This window comes from Excalfactoria chinensis, chromosome 2 (genome assembly GCF_039878825.1).
Source record: "Excalfactoria chinensis isolate bCotChi1 chromosome 2, bCotChi1.hap2, whole genome shotgun sequence".
Taxonomy (NCBI): domain Eukaryota; kingdom Metazoa; phylum Chordata; class Aves; order Galliformes; family Phasianidae; genus Excalfactoria; species Excalfactoria chinensis.
The window spans coordinates 93,982,104-94,008,988 of NC_092826.1; the positions used below are offsets into that span (position 1 = coordinate 93,982,104).

Here is a 26,885-nt window from a genome sequence, read left to right on the forward strand (position 1 = left end):
ACAGGAGGGGATTCGAACCCGGGCCCCCTGGTGTTGCAAACGGGAATTCTACCGCTGCGCCACAGTTGCTAAGTAGCCAATTGAAATTGTGTGGAGAAAATTTCAGCATGTAGTTGACTGCTCAGAGTATTGAAATTCAAATGCTGTAGTCAGTTTTAAGCTTAAGATGAGTTCTTCAAAGCAACGGCAACAAGACTCCTGGCCTCAGTGACCAAGAACAGAAAGGAGATACTGCTGACTTCTTTACAAACTGCCTACTGGGATCATTATGAAACCTACATTAAATCCATCAGGGATGAGAAGGAAAATGGCAACAACTTGCCTAATTAATGCCTTTTTGTATTAGCTGGAAATCTAAACTCCTACTCACCCTACATACTAACTCAGATATTCCTCCTTCTCAGCAAGAAACATAAAACAGTATTTTATTTTATTTTTTATGTTATTGCATAAGTATAGTAACAAGTGAACATGGCAGGAGCTCCTCTGACAATATCACTTCTTCTGCAGTGAGTGGTACTCCAAGAACTCAGTCTGAAGAGGGGGAAATCACCTAGTTTCAGGATGACAGAAAAGGGTCATGAACTGAGCTAAGATTTTTCAGTTGAATTGAGCACTCGGAGAAAGCAGATGAAGATCAAATATAACCAAAATGCGATCTACACAGTTTCTGCAATTGGTTTGTGTTTGCTTCCTTTCTAGAATACAGTTATCATCATTAGACTTTCTCAAATGGAAGCAGCTACAGAAGTGCAAATTGCTAAATGTAATTCTTGAAAACATTTTAAGTACTTCTGTGCCTGCGAACCATAACTCATATTAAAAGCAGCACCATTTCTAGTTGTACTGATTACAAAGCATTTTTTTTGAACCGGTGTGGGAATACAAGAAAGACTATTCAGAGCAGCAGTTGTGGAGCAAGATAAACAGCATGGGAAAGCAAAGCTGAGAACCAAGGACATCAGAATAAGAAGAGAAAAGCAAGTCAATAAGCTGTGTGATGGCCACTTGATAATTACCCTGACTGGAGGAAGAGCACATGGTCAGGAACAACTCATGGCTCTGGCTGGACAAGTGCCTATGTGCACAGTTAAGGAGCGTTTGTGGAATTTTTGTTGACATGTAAAAGGCATATGAGAAAGTTAAAAGACAAAACTTGTGAATGTAGATAAGGGATGTTAGAACCTGTAATAAATAACTTGGATTGTTTACATCTTAGTCCGTGGCTTGTTGCCACAAACCAAACCAATGACAAATACTGGCCCTTAGGGTCTCTGAGACAGGAAAGAAAAATCCAACCTATTGCCATGGTCTTCCATAAGTATTCCACATCATGACCGCATGCAATGAACTGACGGAACTGGGACAGCCGCTAAGGGAGGACCACAGTCTCCAGAGCACTTTGCTCCTTTCCACTTAATTTCTGGGAGGGAGATACAAAGTGATGTAGTGATGCAATTCTCTCTTTTGCTCTGCACTGCCATGCTTGCAACACATAATTAGGAGGCTCTTCCCTTCCCATTTGTTTGATTTGTTATTCTTGATTCCTTTTATATTTTATAATCTCAAATTCCTTTACCATTTTTAGTAAAATAGTTTACTTTTATTTCAGTCAAGCAGCAACTCCTCACTTTTCACTGGCTTCCCATGGAAAGACAGGTGGGAGAAGAGGCTAGGCCCTGTCATGCAACAAGACAATAAGGAAAAAATAATTCACTCCATAACATCTATCTTTGTGAAAAGACTAAAGAGAGTGATAATTATTTTTGAAAATGTACAAATACAGCGAGAAGCTTAAAATGTAGCTGCTGAAGGCAATACAGAGGGCGAGAGAGAGAAAACTGAAATTCAGCCTGCCATGACAGTGTTTATCATTGACCCCAGTATAAATATTATTCACTAAGCAGATACACATCTACATAAGAAAAATATCTTAAAATAAAATTGAAAAAAAAAAAAAAAGAAAGAAAAAAAAAGAAAAAAAGTTTTATTAAACACAATTTACATATAGGGGGGAAAGTAAAGAAAATCCATGTTCAACCGGCCACTATTTTGCATCAAGGATTCAGCAAACACCTAGATGAAGGAACTTCTAAACAATCAACTGTCAATAACTTCAGTATACAAACTCTCTGTTCAGGCTGCAGGGTTTGATATAACATACATGCACTTCACCCTACGCCTATACACATAATATACTTGAGAGTCATCCAAATGTAAGTTTTACACACAATTAAATTTCATGAAAACAGGTCACTAACAAGATGCTTTAGAGAACTTATTCTCCATTACCAAGAAATATTCATGCTACTCTTTTTTCCAGTTGAATGCATGTGTAAGTAGTACCAGCTAAGAGATAAAGCTCACAGATAGCCGTATTTTAAAAGAAATTATAACAGAATATTAAAAATCCTGCTATTAACCACCACTTGCACAAAAGAAATACAAAACAAGTTTTAAGTGCCCGCTCAGATTTTTTTTTCTCTGTCAAGCTCCTCCCTTCTTCAATGAAGTAAACAATATTCAAATATATTCCTATTTCTATTATGTATAGTTCAAGGCCTTACTTCAACATTTGTCACTCAAACCACACATGCACAAAAAAATAATTTCCTGAAGTTTTATTTCTTTGGTTCTCTCACCTTAGAAGCTATACTTTTCAAAAGCATAACTTCCCTGTCCTAACAATACTACTTTTAGATGAGTCCTGGTTTCACAGGCAAGAAACACAAACATGGGGAAATCTAAGGGTAAAACTGCTATGATAAGCTTTTTACCTTTTTCAAGGATACTACATTTTAAAATGACAAAATATATTTTCAAGAGCTTCACCCACTTCCATGAGAACAACGGATGCTGTATACTTCACATACAGTGTCACAACACAGGCACTCAAAACAAGTGAGGAGCACACATCTAATGATCAGTTTTTAAGACTTCTGGCCCACCAAGGACCAGAATATATGGCAGCAGGTGGAAGCTCATCTTTTGCATACACTGTCTGGGACTTCATTCCTGTTTATTAATAGCCAGCTTCTCTAATGCATCCTTAAAAAAAAAAAAAAAAAGGACAACAAAAATGCACATCAATGACACCACACCCACCTTTCTGGACCACCCTTCACTACAGCCAAAAATTAAAAACTTCCTGATGTCTCCTTTTGAGCCCTTCTTGTAACATCTGGATATAGAGCTATCTCACATACACAATTACGCAGGCTTTCTGTGTATTATGTGTGAATTGCATACTATAGTGCTAGAACAAGATTTTCCATTTCACTTTTTCAAACTGTGTTCCATTCCTTAATGCTTTCCACTTCAGAACAGCATCCACTTCACTAAATTCCCCACAGACCAAAAAAGCTTGAAAACATTCTTAATTTAGTATGAAATTTTCGGAAAAAAAAAAAAAAAAAAATTAAAGGAATAGGTATGGCTGGTGTTTCTTTTCAATCACATAATATTTAAAAACTGGAGTAAATAATTTGTCTTGAAACACCAAGTCTAAGCTAGGCAGTACACACGTTCAAATTAGCAAAGCAGGCATGAGTACATTCAATTTCTGTTTCAGGGCAGAACTAAATTGTAGATACCTTTGTGGGTACGTTTCACTTTCAATAAGCTGGCATTTTTTAAATGGAAAAAAACATTCCATCAAGCATTTCCAACCAGTTTTAGTACATAATAGACAAATGCAAAATTTAATTTCTCTTTTTCTTTTGCCTGTTAAGAACTACTTCCAGACACAGTCTATTACCTCAGGCTTTCATCAACTGCTTTTCAGCTACAGAAACCTCTTCTTGCTAATAAGTAAATAAAGAAAGAAAGAATTATCTGCAGTATTATGGACACAAATAAAATTTCATTTAAATCAGGGTAGCACTCAGTGGGCCATAAAAGTCTCTTTCAACAAAGAATAACTATTAAAAACACAACCAATAAAATCCATCACTATATTAGTAGGGAGAAAAAATAAAATAATATTTAAAAAAAAAAAAAGACAAAAACAACCAAATAAGACATCAACAGCCACACATGAGATTCTTTAATAAATAAATAAATAAATACACTTTATTATCTTTTTTTGGTTCTGTGCATTCACAACACTAGCTGCAGAAGCTTTCACCAGATGCAAGGAAATTTTTGCCAGGATGTTTCAAGTGGAACAACTTCCAAAATAAGAGATGATCTGGAGGTTAATAAAAAATACTACCAGCTTTGTAACTTCCCACAAATAATAAACTAAAATTGTCAGCTAATTCCCAGGTATCAAATATTTTCAATACTTCAATATTTTTCTGGTTTTCTTCCTGTTGTTTTTTGTGGTTTTTTTTTTTTTTTTTCCCCCTTGGGGGGTGGGGGGGCAGTTTTTTTTTGTTTTGGGTTGTAGTTTTTTGTTGTTTTTTTTTTTTTTTTTTTTTCCCAAGGCATATTCAGGAAAATGTCTAAAGGAACTGTAACAGTCTTCTGGGACAGGAAGACTAAGGTTTCCGTAAAAAATGTTATATTAATTTTAATAGTGATGCAAAGTCAGGGAAGGGCTGTTAAGGGATGGCCTCTTGCCACAGGGTGGAGTTTTGTTTTGGTATCCTTTTAGAGTCTGCAGGTGTTTGGCAGGAGCTGAAATCAGGGCCAGCTGTGATATTTCAGCTCCGATATTTCCCTCCCCATATTTCTCAGAAGTGATGCATCAGGGTGATGTCTTACACCTGATGTACTCAACTTGTGTGGTATGACTGTAACTGCTTTGAAAGAGGGGGAAAAATAATGAGTACCACTGCACAGCTTTCATATTTATTTTCAGCTGGAAGCACTGATACAGAAAAAATCATCAACAAACACTGATTTAGTCTGGTAAAACATTAGCTAAGAAACTGCTTATAATGGTTTTGGGTTGCTTTGTTGCTTCCAATGCATGTCAGTCATTTGATTAAAGTAATGACACTGTATAAGGACTGTGAAAGAAATCACGTTACAAAATCAGGGGAGGATGATGTTTTAAAGAAAACAAACAAAAAGCCATTTTGAATAGAATTTGAATAGTTTCTATTAAAACTGCATTCTCTTTTAATTTTATACTTTTGTTTGGAAAACCTCAAACCACATTGTATTTCATACACATGTTCCCCAGAGTATCCTAAATAGGACCATACTGAGGTCACTGGTAAGTTTTTAAAACATTTTAAGAATTCCTTTAATGTTTTGTACTATCTTGGTCTAGTTAAAAGAACATCATTTTGTTTTTTTAAATAGCTTGAAAAAGTTTGACTAGGAAAAGCTTCACAAAAATAGTCTATACTGTACAATTAGAAGTTTGTAAGAATTTTTATGAATATTTCCTCCCTCTTGTTTTTAAAAAAACTATCTCTGTTCCTACCAAGTTGTCCCTTTTTCTCTCAGCCCTTTATGTGTAACCATATGTGTACAACCAAATATACAAGCATACACATCTATCTGCAGACTGACTGACTTAGCAGTACAACTGCCTGTGGTATCCATTTTAGCTTCACAAATGAATAAATGATTGATTACAATTGGTGTGAAAAGTGGACATTTCTCTCCATTCATGGAAAAAACATATATATATATATATATATATATATATATATATATATGTAACCTGGCACTTCAGTATAGTAAGAAAAAATAAATAAATTCATGCTTTTTGGCAGCTCACTGTCAGTATGACTGAAGCTGTAATGATATTAACAGTATGTCCTGGGATCAAAAAATATGTTGTTTTATCTCAGTTTATGTTGTTTTATCTCAGTTTATAGAAGTTATACAAACTCTTCTTGGTCTTCTGAGTTAGTTAAAATAATAAAAAAATTGAAAACACAACACACCTGCAGCTGATTAAGTTCCATGAGAACATTTCTTTAGCTGGTCTTTCCTACTTCCTTAAAGTTGCTTCCATTCCTTCTCTGCATTATTCCAATGACAGAGCTCCAGCTCTGTGCACCCTTGGAAGCATCACTAAGAGCTGAGCTGACACAAGGGGTCAGTTTCTTCTTCCAGGTAACTAGCAATTGAATGAGAGGCAACGGCCTAAAGCTGTGCCAGGGGAGGTTCAGGTTGGATATTAGGAACAATTTCCTCTCAGAAAGAGTGGTCAAGCATTGGAACAGGCTGCCCAGAGAAACAGTGGAATCAGTGTTACTGGAAGTACTCAAGAAGTACTGTGTAGAAGTAGTGCTAAGGGACATGGTTAGTGGACATGGTGAGGATGGGCTGATGGTTGGACTAGGTTATCTTAAAGGTCTTTTCCAACCTTAATGATTATATGATTCTGTCCATAACTGGTCACTAATCATGCCAGATCTGTAGATTAGTAGAAAGATAGTGGCAATAAACTAAAAAAATGGAATTGCATTCAGATCCTATTCCGCTGGCTAACACCCAAAATGGAAGAGATCAACTAAATCTAAGCACCATCTATCAGAAGATCATCTACATTGAAGTATCACCAGGCTTGGTACAAGTATTTACCCTTGTTGTTACACAGTATTTTTAAGGCTTTTAATCACAAGCTAAGCAGCAGCTTTCCTAGAAATGTATTATTTGATCTAAACTGAGACTGAGGAAAACAAACATAAGCAAATCAAACAAAAAAATTATAATGGATCATTATAGAAAATGACTGCATTCTCATACTTAATGATTGATTTGAGTTTTATACACAAGAAAAAAAATCTTGCTGCTATTATAGCATGATCTCATTGGTGAGAGCCATTTCTTCTCTGCTATAACTGGGATTTCACAGTGCAGAAGACAACTGGATTCTACATTCTCAGGTGTTGAGATAGACTTCTAAAACTTAGACGCTCTCCCAATGCGCTCTGAAGGCTTTTGTGATTATCCCAGATGTGTGCTGTCTTTGCAACAGCAGGATGAACAGGTGAAGGCACACTCAACAAAGTGCAAATGGCAAAAAGCTGCTGGACCTGAATGGCATCTCAGACATCTTAAGGTGGGTTGGGGATGTAACTTATATAAATTAAGTAAATATCTTTATATGACTTTATATAAGATACCTTAGAGTGTCAACAAATTTCCTATTTCCAGAAATAAAAGGAAAGAACTGGGTAGGGTTATTTTTTTGTTTGTCTTGTTTCCCTTTACTAAAACAGAACAACAGAAAATGTTTTAGGAAATGGTCTAGTATTAAATGTGGAGGTTTGTGGCCCTGTTTGTGGCAGGGAGGTTGGATATCCATGATCCTCGAGGTCCCTTTCAACCTGGGCCATTCTCTGTGTGTGTGTGAAGGCAGCACCAGAAATTAAATAACATGCAACATTAACGTACATACTGTTATTTCATTTCCAATAGTGATAGGAATATGGTGACTGAGTACTATTTATTTCACAGAATGGTGCAGAAATGACATTTTCAAGTAGTTTTATACATAATAATAATAATTAAAAAACAAAACAACAAAAAAAACAAAACACCACAAGCACACAAATCACTGCACCCTTTTATGGGAAGATGATTTGAAAAACCTGCCTTTATTGCAAAGCACTGTAACACCTTCAATGGATGGCTAACTCTGTCAGGTTATTTAATATTTAGATGAACCCTAAGTAGAGCAGGGTAACTGAGCCAACCTTACTTCAGTTTGGGAGGTTGCCATTCCACAACATTTTTTAAAAAGCAGTTTCATAGTGGAACCAACTTTTTATAAAGTTTGATGCTTCACCAAAAAACTCCCCACATAATATTTTTAATGTTGCCCCAAGCACAGCCAAGACAGACATGTTCTGAGGAAAATAAAGACTCTAGTTGCATGTTCTTCAAAGCTGAATTTTAATCCCCGTGGAAGTTATGAAGTGAAAAATTTGGCCTATGCATACTCCGCAGCATGGTACTAAATCATTTTAAGGTAAAGGAGTGCTTTTATCTGAGAATGACATTTCTGTCTTCATGGTGGCTTAATAAATGTTGTTTTTTTTTATACTTCTAAAAGTACAATAAACACATTTATAACAAACATATATAATGAACATGTTCCTTTAGGACAGAGATTTGCCTGGCCTTTCCAAAAGACTACAGTTTTACTTGCACTCCTGACAAACACTTCTTGACAACAGACGAGGGACACAAAAGTTCGGCTTCCCTTCCTCTTCAACCTCCAATCATTTCTCTTTACCTCCATTATTAGAAATTAATTTTAAGGAGATTAATCACAGAATAGAAAAGCTGGGACTACAGTTACACTCCTCTAGACAGTTTGTTAGGCCCTTTAGCCCAACAGAAGGGGAGGAATCAGTGAATATGCAGATATCCTAACTATCTAATCTGGAAAGCAAAAATCTTGTTTAGATTTTTGTGTGTGTGTTTTTTTTTTTTTCCCAAAAAAGCTATAAATTCTAGTTATCAATATTCTGTACACAAAAGTGATTGATTATGAGAAACAAGAAAGGTAGTTTTCTGAATAAATATTCAGAGTAAACATGAAGAAAAGAGAAAATGAATACATCTGACAGAATGTGATTAATAAATATTACAGTTTCTTTCTTTTCTCTGTCAGACATTTTTGAAATGCCATTCAAGACATGGAATACTTATGTTTTAAAACATCATAGCAACATCTGTGTTCCTAAGCATGTAAATAATTCAAAGATCTGTGTTTAATTCTTATTACAACATATTATTGGTGTTACACTCAATCCCCAATAAAACTCTAAAATCCCATTTTAAAATAGCTGAAATGAGGTCTGAGTGACAGGAACAGTGATCATTACTTAGAATTTGTAAAACACATGTAATATTGCATAGAAAAGACTCAGTGAAAACCAACCTGAGGCTCCGAGAATACCTGCTGCATGTTGTTGATTGGACCATATGGAACTCCACTACCTTCAAAGAGCTGCAACCACTCAACTGTTGTTTTTTCTGAAAACCTAAGAACAAATAAGAAGCATGTGGATTCAACTTAGTGCTTCAGACTGTGAAAAAGGTATAGAATCTCTCCTCCCCCTCACACTGCTTCCATACCCTTCCTCACTGATTTCTTCCCAGTGAATACCGTAATGAAAACGTACCACATGTGTTCCTCAGAAATACATATCCAAGGCCATGGGGGAAAGAACTTAGCTGAACTGATTTCTATTTCTATCTACTCATCTGAAGAAATCCAGTGATGATGTAAAGCTAAATTTATCAGCAGTTTCAAATAAGGATCAACGTGTTTCCTCCAGTCCTTAATTACAGTAATGTGCTTCGCATTTGTTTTCTTTTATGTACATATTTAACAACAAGAAAAGATTTAACGTGGATCTAAGTCTAAAATGCAACGCTGTTCAATAAAAGCTGATTTAAAGCACTGCAGTGTTTTTCCTTCATTACATACAAAACATATGTCAGGACTAACAGCAACGTTTTTTGGTCAGATAAGAACATTGACTACATGTTTATTTGCCTTATGACTGTATGAGCTATCCTAAGGATATCAGGTTCAGCAAATACACACTGGCTATGCTGAGAGCTTCTTATCCTTTTGTCATACACAAAAAGCTTAGCTTATTTTTCTTAAGCATTCATTTTCCAGACTGGTAGCACTACTCCACCGCATTTCTCCTCTTACTACATTTTCCTTTCTCATTTGCTTGGCACAGTTACATATATGAAGAAAATACACCCTTGAAGCACTACTATTTACTGGGGAACTGTATTTTCTGTAGGTTTCTGGAATTCTGAAGCAAATGAACTTATCTGGAGTTCCTAAATGACACAGAGGTAGGCTATGTTATTAGAAAGGAAAGATCTCTGTCATGATAGGTACAAACCTGAAAAGAAATGAGGTGCAGTTCAAAGGCCCAACAGGTAATTAAATTAATAGAAATCTCGATTTCTTGTATTACTAGCATTCTGTCGCTCACCCAAGTTTTATGTGGAACAATATCAGTAGCCTTCAGCTATATTTCCAGCATATTCTTATGCAAAAACAACTTTAAAGTTCCTAATAGAAATGGGTCAAAGTTAACAAAGATTGAGTTCCTCCATAATGCAGTTAAAAATATAAATCATTACAAAGAAAACTTACAAATTACCTTTTTAAATATGTACAGACTACTCTTCATAGTACTTATAGGACTACTTTATATATGAAGACTACTTAGATCCTTACAATACTCGGAATAAAGAAAACAAAGTACTGATATCAATGAGTTAACCTCTTTTAATACATGGTATGGATTCAAGCTTCACTGGTAATGTCTTTCTTCCTGTGCAGAAGTGATTTATCCATGCTTTTTGGGAATTAATCCCAATAACCAACACCATTTTCACTATAAATAGGAAACACTCAAGTTTTGTACTGCACTTCCTCAGAAATAGAAATTTTACTTCTCCTTAGTAGGTGAGAAGATGGCAAATAATAGAAATTGAAGGAGTAGTAACACAGAAAATTAGAATAAAAGAGTATGTGTGCAAAGTGTATTGTAAAGACAAAGAAAATAGAAAACTATTAACTTACACTTTCTTTTATACATATATATATATATATATATAAAAGGTTATAGAACTGTCATTTAAAAAAAATAGTCTGGGATTAAAGGACATTCTGCAAATTAAATCTGTTCAGCTGGGTTGTCTATTATCTGCATAACCTGCATATGATTTCATGTGTAAGGTAAATTTGAATAATTTAAGACATACATTCTTCATGATTATGAGTGACTGAAAGTACACAGAAGTGCTTATTTGCAAGGCTCCCAAGTGGTGCATAAACTTCTGAAATTTTAGCTTTTGCTTAGGTTCTCCCTCACCGTGTAACAGATTACCAATTTACCATAATATTGTAAAAAACAGCCTAACAATTGTCTTAGTCTTATTACTAATTTATATCATTGGTAGTTGGAGAGAATTCCTTAGATCTTTAAATTCAAACAACGATTTTAAATCCTACATCCCATCATACTAAAGGAGACGTATCATTTTCACTTGAAATTAAAACCTGTGAATTATATCTTACACAGAACAGATTCCTTTGTTTTGGGGAGTAGAAGAGGCTGTTTAAAAACAAAGCATATACACTGTCAATAAAGGACTATTACTTAGAGTCTGAGAGCATCGGTATGCAATTATTTTGTTCATTCACTTTTTTTACATATTGAAATACGTAAAGGTCTCATCCAGAGATACCTAGACAGGCTAGAGTATTGGGTGGGGGAAAATCTAATGAAATACAACAAGGGCAAGTGTATAGTCTTGCATCTGGGCAAGACCAACTCTTAGTACCAGTATAGATTTGGACTTGACCTGGTGTAGATATGTGACCTGGTAGACAGGAGGATGGCCATGAACCAGAACTATGCCTTTGTGGCCAAGAAAGCCAATGGTACCCTGGGGTGTAATAGAAGGGGTGTGGTTAGTAGGTTGAGATAGGTTCTCCTCCTCCTCTACTCTGCCCTGCTGAGACTGCATCTGGAATATTGTGTCCAGTTGCGAGCCCCTCAGTTCAAGATGCTTGAGAGAGTCCAGCACAGAGACACAAAAATGATTAATGGAGTAAAGCATCTCCTTTATGAGGAAAGGCTGAGGGAGCTAGGCCTCTTTAGCTTGAAGAAAAGGAGATTGAGGGATGGTCTCTTAATGTCTATAAATATATAAAGGGTGAGTGTCATGAGAATGGATCCATGTTTTCTATGAAAGAGTGATGGCTTTGGTGGACAGGGGGAAGGGCGATGGATGTCATCTACCTGGACTTCTGCAAAGCCTTTGACATGGTACCTCACCACATCCTTCTCTCTAAATTGGAGAGGAATGGATTTAAAAGATGGACTGTTTGTTGAATTAAGAACTGATTGGTGGGATGCAGCCAAAGTGTTGTGATCAACAGTTCTGTGTCAGGGTGGAGGCCGGTCACAAGCGGTGTCCCTCAGGGGTCAGTCTTGGGACCACAGCTCTTCAACATCTTCATCAATGACACAGACGATGGTATCCACTGCACCCTCAGCAAGTTTGCAGATGGCACCAAGCTGAGTGGTGCAGTCAATATGTTGGAAGAAAAGGAAGACATCCAGGGGGACCTGAACATTCTGGAGAAGTGAGCCCATGAAAACCTAATGAGGTTCAGTAAGGCCAAGTGCAGGGTGCTGGGCTTGTTTCGCTTGGAGAAAAGAAGGCTCTGGGAGGACCTCATTGTGGCCTTCCAATACTTGAAGAGAGTGACAAAGAGGAGGGGCAATGGCCATTTACAAGGGTGGAGAGTGACAGGACAAGGGGGAATGGTTTTAAACTAAGACTGGGGAGGTTTAGGTCAGGGTATTAGGAGGAAGTTTTTCTACTCCAAGGGTGGTGACTCACTGGAACAGGTTGCCCAAGGAGGTTGTGGATGCCCCATCACTGGAGGCATTTGAGGCCAAGCTGGATGTGGCTCTGGGCAGCCTGGTCTAGTGGTTAGCAACCTTGAACATAGCAGGGGGGTTGAAACCAGATGATCATTATGGTCCTTTTCAACCCAGCCTTATTTACTTCCAGATTAATCCCTTTTCCCTCTAAAATGCTTTGTTATAGATACAATCACAAAAATACCATTTAAATTATCTATGATTTATTTCTATAATCATTTCTAATGGTCTAACTGCTTCCAATTATTACTAGTATTTTACATGTTCAAAATAATTTGCTTTTAGCTGTTAAATGATACTTGAATTCATGCTCATTTTGAAAAGAGTTGGGAAAAACACCTAATCCAATGGAAAACAAACCAATTGGTGGAATCTTTCCTGTAAAGCCTGTACTAAGCTTTTCTTCAATGAAAACAGGTAGTGGTTCCCCATAATGTTTTATTTACATTTTAGGTAGGACTCTATACAGTACATGGGAAGCTAGTGAAGTTGCAATACATGAGGAATCAGATTTTGCAACGGTCAACAGTAAGGATATTTCAGACTTAAAAATGCCATAAAAACAGAAAATGTATCACAAGCTGAATTAACAGAAAAGCTACTTCACAGGAAGAAATCCTACTAAATACCTTTTTTGTTGCATTCTTAAATTCAGCAGGCACTATCAAAGAAAGAACTCAAAACTGAACTATACACTCAGTAATCTAATCCAAAAACCATTATAGAGCCATACAAAGAATAGCCTCCAAAAGTCCAAAATTTAAATTAAAAAACAAACAAATAAACAAAAAAACACCTTATTTCTTTCACAAACCACAAGTGTAGTTGTTTCTTGAAAAACAAGACCTGAACTCCCTTCTCCTACCCAATATATGCTGGTGAAACTCATAAAATATGCTGTAAACTTCAATAATCTTGAAGCTATGGGGTCTTCAGATTATAACAAAAATAATGCCAAAGCAAAACACACAATTTCTGGATGCTGTTCGGGAGGAGGTTAAAAGCAAAAGCCTTCCAAACAAGTAAGATTCACCAGCACTCTACTATGCAAGTTAACAGCCTGAAGTGTCTGGAAGTGACATAATTCTGGATATCATCATGAAAACGCTTCCATTTCTATTAGACTTTAAAACCTGCTCCTACTGCACCAAATTTTGATTTCACTTTAATCTACATTAATAACATTCCGTTAAATATAATCTGTGTTTATAAATATAAACTGTGTTTACAATATGTTATAAAAACATTGTTGGTCTTTTCTGTGCTCCACAAAACAGCTACAATATCTATCCTATTCATTTACTCGTGGTTATCACATCTCAAATGTCAAACTCATCTGAATTGCATTAGATCTTGTCAAGCATGTACTGGCAGTCATCTATGTTCTGTCATAGTAGGTCTTACATTATATCAGAAAAGTCATTTTCTTTCTGAAGCCTTTTCCAATTGTTTTATGTCTTTCAATGAAAAAAAAAAAAAAAAGTCTATAAAGCATGAATGAATCCACTTTGTGCATATTCCATAGATATATATACCCCATTTTTTGTGTTATCTAGGAAAAACATTTATTTCTATATCCTATGTGGAAGTACATTCTCTTACACTTCTCTAAAGGATAAAGTCATCCAATTCCTTACAAAGTAAGTTTAGAATAACAACTGAAGCAGAATACTGTTTTCTATAGGATGCTTATGGTAACTAATTTAGAACAATTTGAACCAAATGGAGATGTAACAGCAACATCTAGGATTCTGTGGCAGTTTTTATTTTTGATAGGTTGGCTTTATTTACACAGATGATCACTAAAACTCTCTCTTCACTTCCAAGTTCACTATAGCATCCTTGTGTTTTACAGCATGACTGGAGTTTGCATTATATTTTGTTCTAACAAAATCTTTTATGTTTCAAATATCTACATTTCCTGTATTCAGTACTAACCATCTCTTTAAGAGGGAGCTAACACTTTTGGGCTAAGACTGCCCAAAAGTAAGGCCTCCAATTTTAGTATATTAGCCTGCCACCATCTGCTGGTAGTACAGCAGTAGAGGTTGAATATTCCTGGCAACATTCTTTTTTGTTGTCATGTGACAGACAGCAGCAAAAGAGCATTGACAAAATGGCATCTCACATGGAAGTGAGTGAAGTAAAGGTACATCACTGAATTCCTCCATACAGAAAAAATTGCACCCATCAACATTCATCAATGCTTGTTGAGTCCAAAGAGTGGATGTGAGCACAGTGAGGCAGTGGGCAGTACATTTCAACAGTGGCAAGAGCAATGTGAAAGACAAGCCATATGCCAGACAGCCATGCACAGCTGTCACACCACAAAACAAAGAGTGTTTTGATTTGCCTATCCCCGCAAATAAGCAGATTACAAGAAGGGAACTATGTATCAGCTTCAACACATTGGAAACAATGGTGGCAATGTCAGAATACTGCAAAGATTGCGCCAGGCGGGTCCCACAGATTCTCACACAGGAAGAATACAATATGCAAGTTCGTCAAGACCTACTGAACCAATATCAGGCTGAAGATGACATTTCCCAGGGACTCATCATTACCAGAGATGAGACCTGTTGTTACCACTATGAGCTGGAATGTGAAGTGGCAAGATGTGAATTCCCCATCAAATGAGAAGTATAAGATGCAGCCCTCAGTAGGTAAAGTGATGCGTGGTGTCTTTTGGTGTAGGAAAAGGGTGATCCTTCTGGGTTTCCTGGAACTCAGACAGACCATCAATTCTGACAGCTACATCACAACTCCAAGCTGAAGGCTCAAACTTCCAGAGTCAGGCCAGTTAAGAAAACCTTTCACTTGCAACATGATAACAACAGGCACCATACCAATTTGAAGACCGCAGAGCACACTGCTAGTCTTAACTGGACTTTCCTATCATACTCGCCATGTAGTCTGGAACATTCTGATTTCAATTTCTTTGGACTGATGAAAGATGGACTGCACGAGCAACATTTTCCTAGCAATGACACCATCACAGCAACCAGAAACAGTGGATCACACCTCCACTTGTGCAGATTTTTATAAGAACGGCAAAAAATGCACAGTTAATGGTGGGGACTATGTTGAAAAGTTGTGTTTTGTAGCTGAGAATTTGCTCTGCCAAACAGTGTTATTGTGCTCTTTGCATATGTTGCTCCTCTCCATGGAAATAATAGGAGACATTACTTTCAGAGCAACCCACATAGCTTGGATAGTTTTTTGCATTAGCATCTCTGGAAGATACTACAAAAAATAAAAGTAAAAAACATATTTTGAAAATTCAAATAATAGATCATCAACCCTTAAAGTAAGTAAGTAAGTGAAAGTAAAAGTAAGTGAAAGTGAAAGTAAGTAAGTTGGAGTTTTCAAAGTAGTTATTCAATACTTTGTGAGCACCTCCATGTCAGTGCCTAATTAGTCACTTCTCAGCTACTAAACAGTCACTCAGCAAACTACAAGAGACACTTAAAATCCTTGGGATCAACATGGTTCTACAGACATATTTTGCTGATGGATATGTCAACTACTTGCAAAAGGACTGCAACTTCTGCAGTTATGACAAAGGAAATGGAAAACAAATATCACTAAAAATACTAATGAGAATAATAGAAAGTTATATGGATTTTGTTGCTATTCTTTTAACTTCTGGGAAAGTAAAGACCCAACAAGGGCCATGTTAACAGATTCATTCAAAAATCAATAAGAAGATCGCCCATGATTTAAGCAGCTAATAATGTATGCTATCAGAAAAAAAAAAAAAAAAAAAAAAAAGAAAAAAAAATCAGATTTATATATGGAAAGGATCTCAAAGCTCATCCTAATCACATTTTTAAAAGGCTTAATAAATGGTGAGCAAAATAAGAATAGAAAAAATATTCATTAGCTTATCCAGTTCACATTTGAAAAGTTTGAGACATTTAGGATCTCTCTTACAGTCTAATTCATAAATGTTAATGTGAAACTAATGACAATTTAAAACAAATCATTCTAAGACAAATCATGGCAGCTTCAAAGCTGCTTCACATAGAGCTAAGCCATCTATGGTTAGCTGAAGCAGATGACTAGGAAGAGCAAACCTCACCAGCTGCTCTCACTGAGCTCAAGCATCTTACCGACTTCAGGCACCTATCTTGCTGAAGAGGTAGGCACTCAGATATCCATTCCTGTAATGTTACCAACAGTGACTTCAGCCTACAGGGCTTTAGGATTAGAAGGACAGCTGATAAGGAAGGTGGTTTACAGAGCTTGGATGCGTTTCATAAAATGTGAGCTTAACAAGTGCTACTTGTCAGGCAAATTAAACATCTTACAAATACACTTCCAGGCACCCTCCTCTTCTGTTATTAGCTGGAAACAATTTAGCAAAGATCTCATTAACTGGGGATCAGATTCCACCATGCTTCCTTCCTATTAATTCCTTTCCCCCTCACACTTATATACACAACACTCTGTGGTGCAGAGTTAAGAACAAGGGCTTTAAAATCCAAGTGCTAGGAATAGAAGTTCCACTGTGAATTGTTTCCAGCCCTAACACTTCTGATTTTAAGTCTACAATAACTTAGCCCTCTAGACAGTGTGGATTCATTTAGCTTTAGCTGCAGGAGCACTAATCATGATGAATTTATGTGTTCCTTATTACACTAGCCGCTTTGCTTTAAAGGCTGAGAAAATGCTTGCTATTTCCCTTCCCCCCTGCACTTCTACCACCTCACACATTCACTTCCACTTACAGGTTAACTTCCCAAATACTCTGTGCTACACGTTTAGCTGCGCTGTCTTAAAATGTGTCTATGTTACAGCAGTGCAGGGTAGGATTAATGTTCAAATTCCAGAGTAATTTGAAGGAGGTCAACAGATTAAGCTCCCTTCACTAAAACAGCTTCTCTTACAACTGGCATTACACCATCTTTTACACAGATGCATCTCAAATTACATACATACACTACATATGTATGTCAAAGCATGTGTAAGTATGTTTCTATTTATATACACAGAATAATCCATGTTTTGTCTGGTACTGTTCATTTTCAAAGGAAACAAAGGTGAAAGCAGAAGAAAAGTGGTGGGGGGATGGAAGCCATAATTAAAATTTGGTTCTCATGGATGGATGTACATCTAACTCACAAACCAGAGGTTTCCACTGGAAACATAAAAACCGAAACACTCTGTAGTCTGTCAGTTCTCACATGAGCAGGGAGTCTCAAGGGACTCTGCAGTAGCCATTGAATCTAACCTCCACCCAGGTAGGGTCATTTAAATTTGACTCTTGGTGTATATCCAAGAAAGAGATGCATCTGGAGGCAATTTGCTTATGACAGAGTTCTACTTTGTTGCCATCAAGGGAAAACGTCACCTAAATAAAGAGGAAGATACACAAAGCACTGAAATGCTTTTGGTTTTTGTTTTTTTCCAGCAAATGTAGATGTGCAAACAGGGGCAGTGGCAGTGAAAGAAGGAAGAACTAAGCTGCAGGAGCAGTAGGAAGTGGAGACAGAAGATAAGGACAACTAAAAAGAGTACAACAGGAACAGAGAGCGTAGACGGGAAAGGAATAACAGCAGAAATAATGGTAGCAAAGCAAGTACAAACTGCCCCATGGGGTACATCCTTGTGAATATCCTACAACCCGTTGGTTTTTGCAGCACTGTAGTCACTTCCCCACATAAGATGGGAAATGAAAACACACCCCCTCTCAAGATTTTTAAGTCTGGGTTTTCCCTCTGCTTACTCAATGTGAAAGCCAGGTCTTTCAGAATATGCTTATCATTCCAGAGAGGTCAACCTGCTGATCCCTTTCATTGAGGTCTGACTACCTTTATGGCTGTATGAATTTATCTCCCCTACCTGCTCTCCCCTTATCTTTCATGTGTCCTCTGTGGAGGGAGCTGAGATTCTGGAAGCAGGCAGTATGCAAGAGACTGGGGTGAAAAGCTGAGGACAGATGTGCCTCCCTCTTTAGATCTCTCAAGGGACAGAAAGGATGAGAAAATTCCTTCTGAAATGAATGGAGAAATTCACACCTCTCAGAGCTGTTGTTTCAGGCTACATTTATGTCTCAAACAATATTAATCTCCACCTTGAATTCTCACTCAGCTCAGGACATCTGACCGTGATGAATAGGTCATTCCAAATCTTTCTGAAAACTCTGCTGTTTAAAGGTCTTTTTTTTTTTTTTTTCTAAGTACTATATAATCCCCATGCTTATCTAACTGCCTTAAAATCTGGCATAGTTACTGCAGGTGGTGAGTAGAACCTAAATTATAGGTCATTTGAGTCAAGAATTCCCAAGATACAGCTTTCTTTTAAAAAACAGCATTCCTTAACGTTGACCAATTGTACCAATGTTTCCTTTGTGCACACTTCCAGAATTAAACTGTGGCTAAAGAATCTCAATTGCTTAACATTTACCCTAGCAAAAGAAAGGTATCAACTGTCTCCTTGGTATTCAGACTTCAGATGTTTTTAAAAATTTCAACTCTACACAGGCAGTGAATTAAACACTCAGGACTTCTGGGACTTCCTGACCTTTTGAGCAGGTCTGAATATCCCCTAAATAAAACCTGGAAAGTCCTTTTCCTTAAGAGAAGGATGTTAAGAATCCTTGTTCCTGCACTTACTAAATACTCAGGAGGTAGACATGAACTGCAGTTAGACTATTTTGAGAATGAAGAAAAAAAGGAGATAAATAGGTAACTCATAATTCTGGAAATAGATAGATAGAGAAGGGAGGAGACGGGTTATTACAGTCAGTAGAAGCCCAGTCTAGAGTCTGGTGGGATCTCAGCTCAACAGCTTGGAAAATAAGTAAGCACATGCACACTGTGTAACAGCAGCAATATAGGAATTCAACAGCAGTGTACAAGGGATCTGCCATGCAAATCACTGGATTCTCATACATACATTCGAATTTGTACATGCTTTTTATTGCTCAGCCTGACAGATCAAACAAAGTGGCTCATTTTTCCATTGCAACATCACTGGAAAAAGCTGCTTTGCCTCTGATAGGAGGCAACCTGCCTGGCACAGCATCAAAATGAGACATGGATAAATGACTTAAATCCTCAAAAGACTTTCATGTTCCTTTTCACCTTCTACCACACAAGGGAGGGGTTCATTTCCACAGAAGTGACCATAGTAGAATATGCTGTTATGACAAACACAGCCCTTTTAAGCTGTTCCAGCTATGGTTGCCATAAATTCAATTTAAGTTGGAGAGTAATTTAGATATAGTAAGGGAGGGCCTGCAGGTGTTTCTTTCTAACTAAGGCACCTTAGGTTTATATCTTCAATGTTTTGGAAGCCACAATACTATCAAGCAATCAATGATTTAATTAAGATATTTTTCAGTGAAATTATGCTATTACTGTTTTGTCATTTCCCTTCATGTCTCAAGGGCTGACATTTTTCAGCACTGACAAACTATTCTTTTAATACTCTAAGTAACATTCAAAATGAACTACGTACAATTTTACAAACAACTGTGCATAAGTGGATAAAAGCTAAGTTACCATGAAACGTGTATGGAAACACATTCAACCTCAGTGAATTTCAAGACTGTTTGTTAAAATCAGTGTTTCAAAAATGAAAGCCAGATGAATACACATTATCATGACATAATGCAACAGTATTGGAAGTATCTACTTCCAAAAGTGTGTACACATTCACAGCTGCATTTGCATATGAATTACACAGAAATTCAGTCTAAGGGTTTCTAGCCTAACAGAACATAAACTCTGACCAAAAAGAAGATACAATGCTGTAATTGACACAGCAATGAGGTAATCTAATGAACTAATAGCTCGTTATATAAAAACAAATGAGAAATCTGGCAATTCAGACAAAGAACGAATGTGTCTCAAACTTCAGTTTCTTATTAAGGTATTGTCCATTAAAAATAATAATAATTAATTTTAAAAAAAAAAAAAAAAAAAAGGCATTCAAAATTAACCACATTTATCTCCAGATGACAAAACAGCACCAGAGTACTGACAGAGTACATCATAAAAATACCATATTAAAATGAAAAGAACTTCAACTAATGAGTCTACATGAATCAACTTTGAAACTAAAATTAAGTGCGAATAATGTAAGAGATAAAAAGTACTTCAAAAGATACCTATTCCCTTCAAAGAGCTTAAAAACGGTAAGAAGACTGGGTTACTCTATGCTACAACACATGCAGGAAGGCATGTTAAAGATGACTTCTAAAAGTTCGTTTTGAACAGTTGTACCACAATTATTTGAAAATGCAAAGTCATCTGGAACACAGGCCTTTTCGGACAGTATGGGGACGATAATTAAACTACTTTAATATCTTGATTTAAAAGTTCCTGAGTTTTATTCTATACCATCTTCAACTAAAGTACTTATTAGAATGATTCTCACAGAGAATAGGAAGTACATGTCTTTTTTATTTCAAAAGGATTTGCCCAGGAAGAATTTGAGGCTCGGAGAATCACAATGCATAACCATTACAGAGAGTATCATCAAGTGAAAATCCCTTGGATACAGCAACTCACAGTGAAAACTTTAAAACCCCAGTCACAGTCAAAGCATCATATGCTCCAAGCATTTCATTTCCAGCAGTGACATTGGCATAAATGCAGAACACACTGGTTGTTTCACTAAAAGTTAAGTTAAACGATTTCTGGAAATCTAGAACTATGGGTTGGCCTCTTAGTAGCCCATGCAATAGTTGGTGTGCAAAAGACATTATACTTAACAACTGTAATGTGTTCTCAATACTTCCTAAAAATAAAAGCATTTCCAAAGATTAAAGTAAAATTTTCATATGATGAAGGCTCTTTAAACATGGCTTTTTGCATTCACAGATTAAATATCATTTCTTTTCTTTCAATGAACTCACCGAGTTGACAATATGTCAATAAGTTCCTTTCTGTTCTGGACTCTCAGTTTATTAGTTTTGTATCTGGAATCCTTAATGACTTCAGGCAGATTCAGGATCTAAGTGAAAATAAAAGAGAAAAAGAAATATGGTTGGTAGGAGACATTTATAAAGCTGAAGACATTCTTCAAGAACCTAAAATATAGCTTTCCAAATAGCACTACTTCTCATTACTATTTCACCTAGATTATGAGATTAAGGAAAACAATTACTCCTGTCCAGTGTTACACAACAAGTACAGAAAAAGCAAAGAACTGAACAAATCTTAGTCAATATCTTTCACTGTTACCTTTCTTTTTGAGGGTGATGGAGCACTAGAACAAGTTGCTCAGAGAGGTGGTGGAATCTCCTTCGCTGGAAATAATCAAAACCCGTCTGGACACTTTCCTCTGCAACCTGCTCTAAGGAACCTGCTTTAGCAGGGGAGTTGGACACAATGATCTCCAGAGGTTCCTTCCAACCCCTACAATTCTGTGTAAGGGCATTAGTAGCTGTATGGACTTCCAGTACCTAGTATATAATTTATGTATTCCTGCAATAATGTATTTATATAGAATATAAATAAATAGAATAAATTTTGCTTTTACAATTTAATAAAGTATAATGTAGTAACATCAGTTATACAGGAAGGCAGAAAAGAAGCTTTCAGAAAGAGACTGTCATGTATTTAGTGGTCCTCAATGGATTCTTTTATTAACTTGCCCAGGCATTCCTTAAATTCATATGTCAATGAACAACCACATTCTAGTGATACACATAGATTGTTGTCAATCTCCCTTAAACCTGACTCATATTTATACTAATTCCTTCAAGATGGGTTCAGACCAAGGTCACAATCATTTAATGACTCCTCAATTCACTGGAAAGAATATGGATATGGCTTCAGTATCAAGTGAATAGCTGTTGATGAGTTCAATATTTTTCAAGAGATATTCAGAGACATTCAATACATCTAGTCACACTTGGCCAGTCTGTCACCCAGAGTGACAAAAGTGAAACTGAAAACAGAGGTATCAACAAAGCTATGTTAGAGCAATGATCATATTTCATAACTCTTCTGCAGATTTTTATTTGCAAGGTAATACAAAGCATCAATCTTCCATCAACATTTAATTTACTCTTATTTTTTTTCCATCTATTTTCATACAATCTAATTTATGAAAACTGTGACATATCATAATCTAGCTTTAGAAAACATTTTCCTCTTTTAGAAATTTTTTTAGAATTTTTTTCTTCTCCTTTAACTTGGCTCCCGCTTTAAATTATTCCTTCTTGATGATACAATTATTTTCGTATTGAAAATTACTATTTTAGGAAAACAATGGAAGTTTTTTTCAGAAAATGACAGTGAATGCTTATTTATAAGAGCACAAGCAACTAAGAAACTTGTAAGAAAATTATAGCTCCATTTGGTGCTATATTTAAAATTAACATATTGATTTGTTTGCTATACTGTTTTAATTAATGTTACTGATTTCAGTGTCAACTTAATGTCCATCCCTTGTAAAGCTGTCTCATTAGTATGTTCTCAATTTGGTGTCCAACAAATGCATCTTGGTAAGTTATTTATTAATGTGCCATTCATATGTAACATGCTACCTAAGTTATTTTCCTTATTTCACTCTGATCACTTAGAGTGATAACTGTTCTCCATTTCTCCAGCAAGTTCACTTGCTGAATAGTTGGCCTTTGCATTGAAGATTTATTTAGGATGAACATTCAGAGTTTACACCCTGCATTTTTTACCCCAAAACTGTTTCCTCTCTTCTTTGCTGTACACAAAAGCAGTTTTCTGAACATTCTTGCTCAGTATTCCTATTTAGACTGGAGCAGCCACACGCCAGCATGTGCTTTAGTAACACTTGATTCCTTTGAAATGTGCTTCAACTAGCAGCATTACAAAGTTTTTCAGTAATCATTCCCAAGTCCCCAAACAACCTACAGTTAGCTTTCACTGATTCTGAAATTATTCCAGTTTTTTTTTCTTTCTTACTTGCTAACTGCTTGTCATAAAAGATACAGTTGAAGCAGAATGTTTGCAATTGTTTACAGCTTGAGACAGCTGTTATATCTCTTGAGTATGTATCTTCAGGGCAACAGCTCCCATAAATTCTGCATTTTCAGCACCAACTCATCTCAAAATAGTTCACTAACAGCAATCCCAATGTTTGAATTAGTGGTCTCTGTATTTACTAAAGGTTCATTAGGGTGTTGAGGGCCTTCCTGTTATAAAGTCTTCTTCCTTTATTGGCTCTCCCTCTACTGTGTTTTAAGCTCAAAATCACCTTTGCCTTAACACAGAACATACCTCTAACAGTTTTCACAGCATTCTGCTGATCTCTGCATTCTTCAGTTTCTGTGCAATTTAATAGTCTAAAATCCATATCTACAAGAACTCAGTAGGGGGGGAGGAATGTTCTTTTTAAACTCAAATAAGATAGCTGGTTTATAGAAAAATCTGACCACTACCTACAACTTGAAAAATACATTCATAAACATAATCACTGAAATTTTTGAAAAACTTAAATTTTCTGGTTTCTTATTCTCTTTGAAATAAGCAACTATAATTTTTCCATGTGCTGTACTTCCTAATTTCAATTCTAGAAATACTAGAATCAGCAGCCTGCTGAATAGGGCCCACTTAAATTCAGACTCTTCAGATTCTGCAGTAATGCAAATCATAGCCTCATCTTCTGGGGCACCAGTTGCTTCCTTGAGGAGGGAGTACTTAGCAGCAAGCCCCACCATAACTCTCTCAGCTGCACCCTATAGTGATGTGAAAGCATAGTCTAAATTCCTAGGGCATTCTAACTCACACCACAGTGTTGGAACTCACCAAGACAGACTTTCAGCTATATAGGATGGCATGATAACTAGCAGTGGGTGTAATTCTTCAGGTGATAAAGCACTTGAGAAGACATTCAAATGTCCTAATGTCCTAGGACTTTCTGGTCATACTTATTTTAGGGGACAATCAGTCCTTCGTAAAATAGCGTTGTAGCATGTAGCCGCTTATTTAGTCATTAGTTTTAATTCATGTTAATATATCGGTCATGCTATAGCAGTTTGACATGCTGTATGAGAAACTGTTGATCACCACCCAAACTTCTGATTAACCACCTGAGGCAAGCAATGAGTCAGCTGTGGGAGCACAGGTGAAGATAATTCAGCTGTGCTACTGGAAGGGGTGGAGCTTGGCTCCACCTCTCCTAGATCTCATTTAAGGGCTGACTACTACTAAGGCAGGATCTTTTTCTCTGGAGATTGTTCCTTTGAGTTTATTGCAAACCTTCAACATTGGTGAGCATTTTCCATTTATACTTCTATCATGATAATTTTTCACGTGAAGCATGAGTATAACCTCTGTTTCCCTATTGACTGTATAACTGTACACATACATATGAAGAAAACCCTTTGAACAAACTTTGAAGAGTTTACTTTGCTACTTACTGAGAAAGGTAATTCAAGCAAAAGAAAGCAGGTCCCTACAGACGTTGCCCAAAATGCACCAAGAGAAAAGACAGCTTCAGAAAATCACTACTTCACAAATTTCCTACTACATATTCCAGTTATAAGTCATTGACATCCACAGAAATATGGAATGGCTGAAGTGAACAAATGAAAGAAAATTATGCTTGATTTCCTGAGGCTGACAGCTTATTCAATGTGATTAGTTCAAGCTAAATATTCAAGTTTCAAGAGAAACTACCTGAAGACAGGTTAAAGGACATGGAGGTACTGGAGCAGGTCCAAAGAAGGGCAACAATGCTTGTGAAGAGCTTGGAAAATCAGCCCTATGAGGAGAGGCTGAGGGAGCTGGGGCTGTTTAGTTTGGGAAAAAAGGAGGCTGAGGGGAGACCTTATTGTTCTCTTCCAGTATCTGAAAGGTGCTTACAGTGAGAGCGGGGCAAGTCTCTTCTCACTGGTAACAAGTGACAGGACAAGGGGAAATGGCCTCAAGTTGTACCAAGGTAAGTTTAGGTTAGTTTGCAGAAAGGGTAGTTAAACACTGGAATAGGGTCCCCAGGGAGGTGGTTGAGTCACCGTCCCTGGCTGTGTTTAAGAGCCATTTGGATGTGGTGCTCAGAGATACGATTTAGCAGAGGGTTGTTAGAGTTAGGGTACTATGGTTAGGCTGCAGTTGGACTTGATGATCTTCGAGGTCTTTTCCAACCTGAGTAATTCTATGATTCTATGAAAAGGTAGAACTCACATTTTAAAAAATGCTGTCTAACACAATATGTTTCGCTTCTGCTAGCCTGCATGTTAATGGAGTCTTTTGTTTGGAACTTTACTACTTTTTTTTTACAAACAATTTTTTTTTTTTCATACAATCTCCCCTTCTAAAATGTATTCACAGCTCAGAGGAAAACAATTCCAGGCATTAAAACCACAGGAAAAGAGTAGGTGAAAAATCCAGAACTAATTCAAAAGTTTTCAAGAATTGCCAAAAAAAGTCATGTTTCTTCGATCCAAAGGAAGTAGGATACCAGATTTTTAAAAGCAGCAGTTCTGTTGAAGCTTTTTTCTTCAATGTCATATCTGCACCAATGCCAAGTCAGACCACAGTCTGCAATATTTCTTTTCCAAGAAGTCCACTAGATTCTCTGTGTGCACAGACCAGTACGTAGCAGTGCACAAAACGACAAGAGGGTAGGCTACTTATTAAGGTGGAACACAAACATTCATCCCCTAACCTGGCTATGTTAGTAACTGTGTCTACCATTGTACTCTGCAAAACAGAATCACGTTTTCTCCTAAAAAAGGCACCAGTACGACCTCCATGACATTCACTGTTCCATAACTGGAAGGCTAATAGCTGGTTCATGTTTTAGCAAACTAGCAGTGCGGTGGCACAGACTTCAAAAGGGGCTTGTCAGCCACTAAGTTTGGAATTGAGGTGTTCTGAGTACACAAGCAAAGCACAGAGCTTCATCAACAACCAGATAGTTTGAATTTATTTATTTTATAAAAAAGATGAATGAAGAAGCCATCAATAATTACTTCCCTATATAGCATGGAAGCCATTATACATTATTGTACTGGCAACCTCATGTATCATTACCTGGCACACGGTGACAAATTGCTGATCATTTCCAGCTCCCACCACGATGTAACCATCCTCGGTCTTAAAAGCCTAGAAGAACAAAGGTAGGTGATAAGCTGTGACAAAAATACAAAATATAACTTTTAGGTGATAGTTTGAAAATAATGGTCAAATGCCCTTAAATTAACATTTCCATCCAGACTCTAGTTCTACAAAAGTGGCTCACTGTCAGTGTTTCCAAGTTCAAACTCTTGGAGAAAAGAGGAACTCTTTTCTAACACTGAGAATTTATATAAATATTTTTAATAAGAACTTCATTACTGTGACCTCATTGACATGCTTTATGCTTAAATGATCTCCACTTAAGATTTTCACTGAGACCAAGAAAACCTGAAATTGGCACTAACCAAGATTTTTCCACTGTGCATCTTCTAAAAATGGATAATGTAAATGGATTCTGCTTTCTTCCACTCCTTTATTACTGCTGCAGTTGTTACAAGCACTTGGTGTATGGGAAACTGCTGAACAAACCTGAACCTCTGACTGACTACCTGAGGCAAGCAATGAGTCAGCCACAGGA

The 26,885-nt window shown here is 36.7% G+C and overlaps 1 protein-coding gene across 1 annotated transcript in view; it reads right to left on the reverse strand.

The window, feature by feature from the left end:
• SUGCT (succinyl-CoA:glutarate-CoA transferase) overlaps positions 1-26,885 on the reverse strand; it is a 327,084-nt gene that overhangs the window by 186,299 nt on the left and 113,900 nt on the right. The window contains exons 10-12 of the mRNA XM_072329171.1: positions 26,324-26,395; positions 21,220-21,317; positions 8,801-8,903 (exon numbers count right to left, since the gene is read on the reverse strand). Coding sequence (XP_072185272.1) covers positions 8,801-8,903; positions 21,220-21,317; positions 26,324-26,395 — 273 coding nt within the window. The remainder of the gene's footprint in view (positions 1-8,800; positions 8,904-21,219; positions 21,318-26,323; positions 26,396-26,885) is intronic.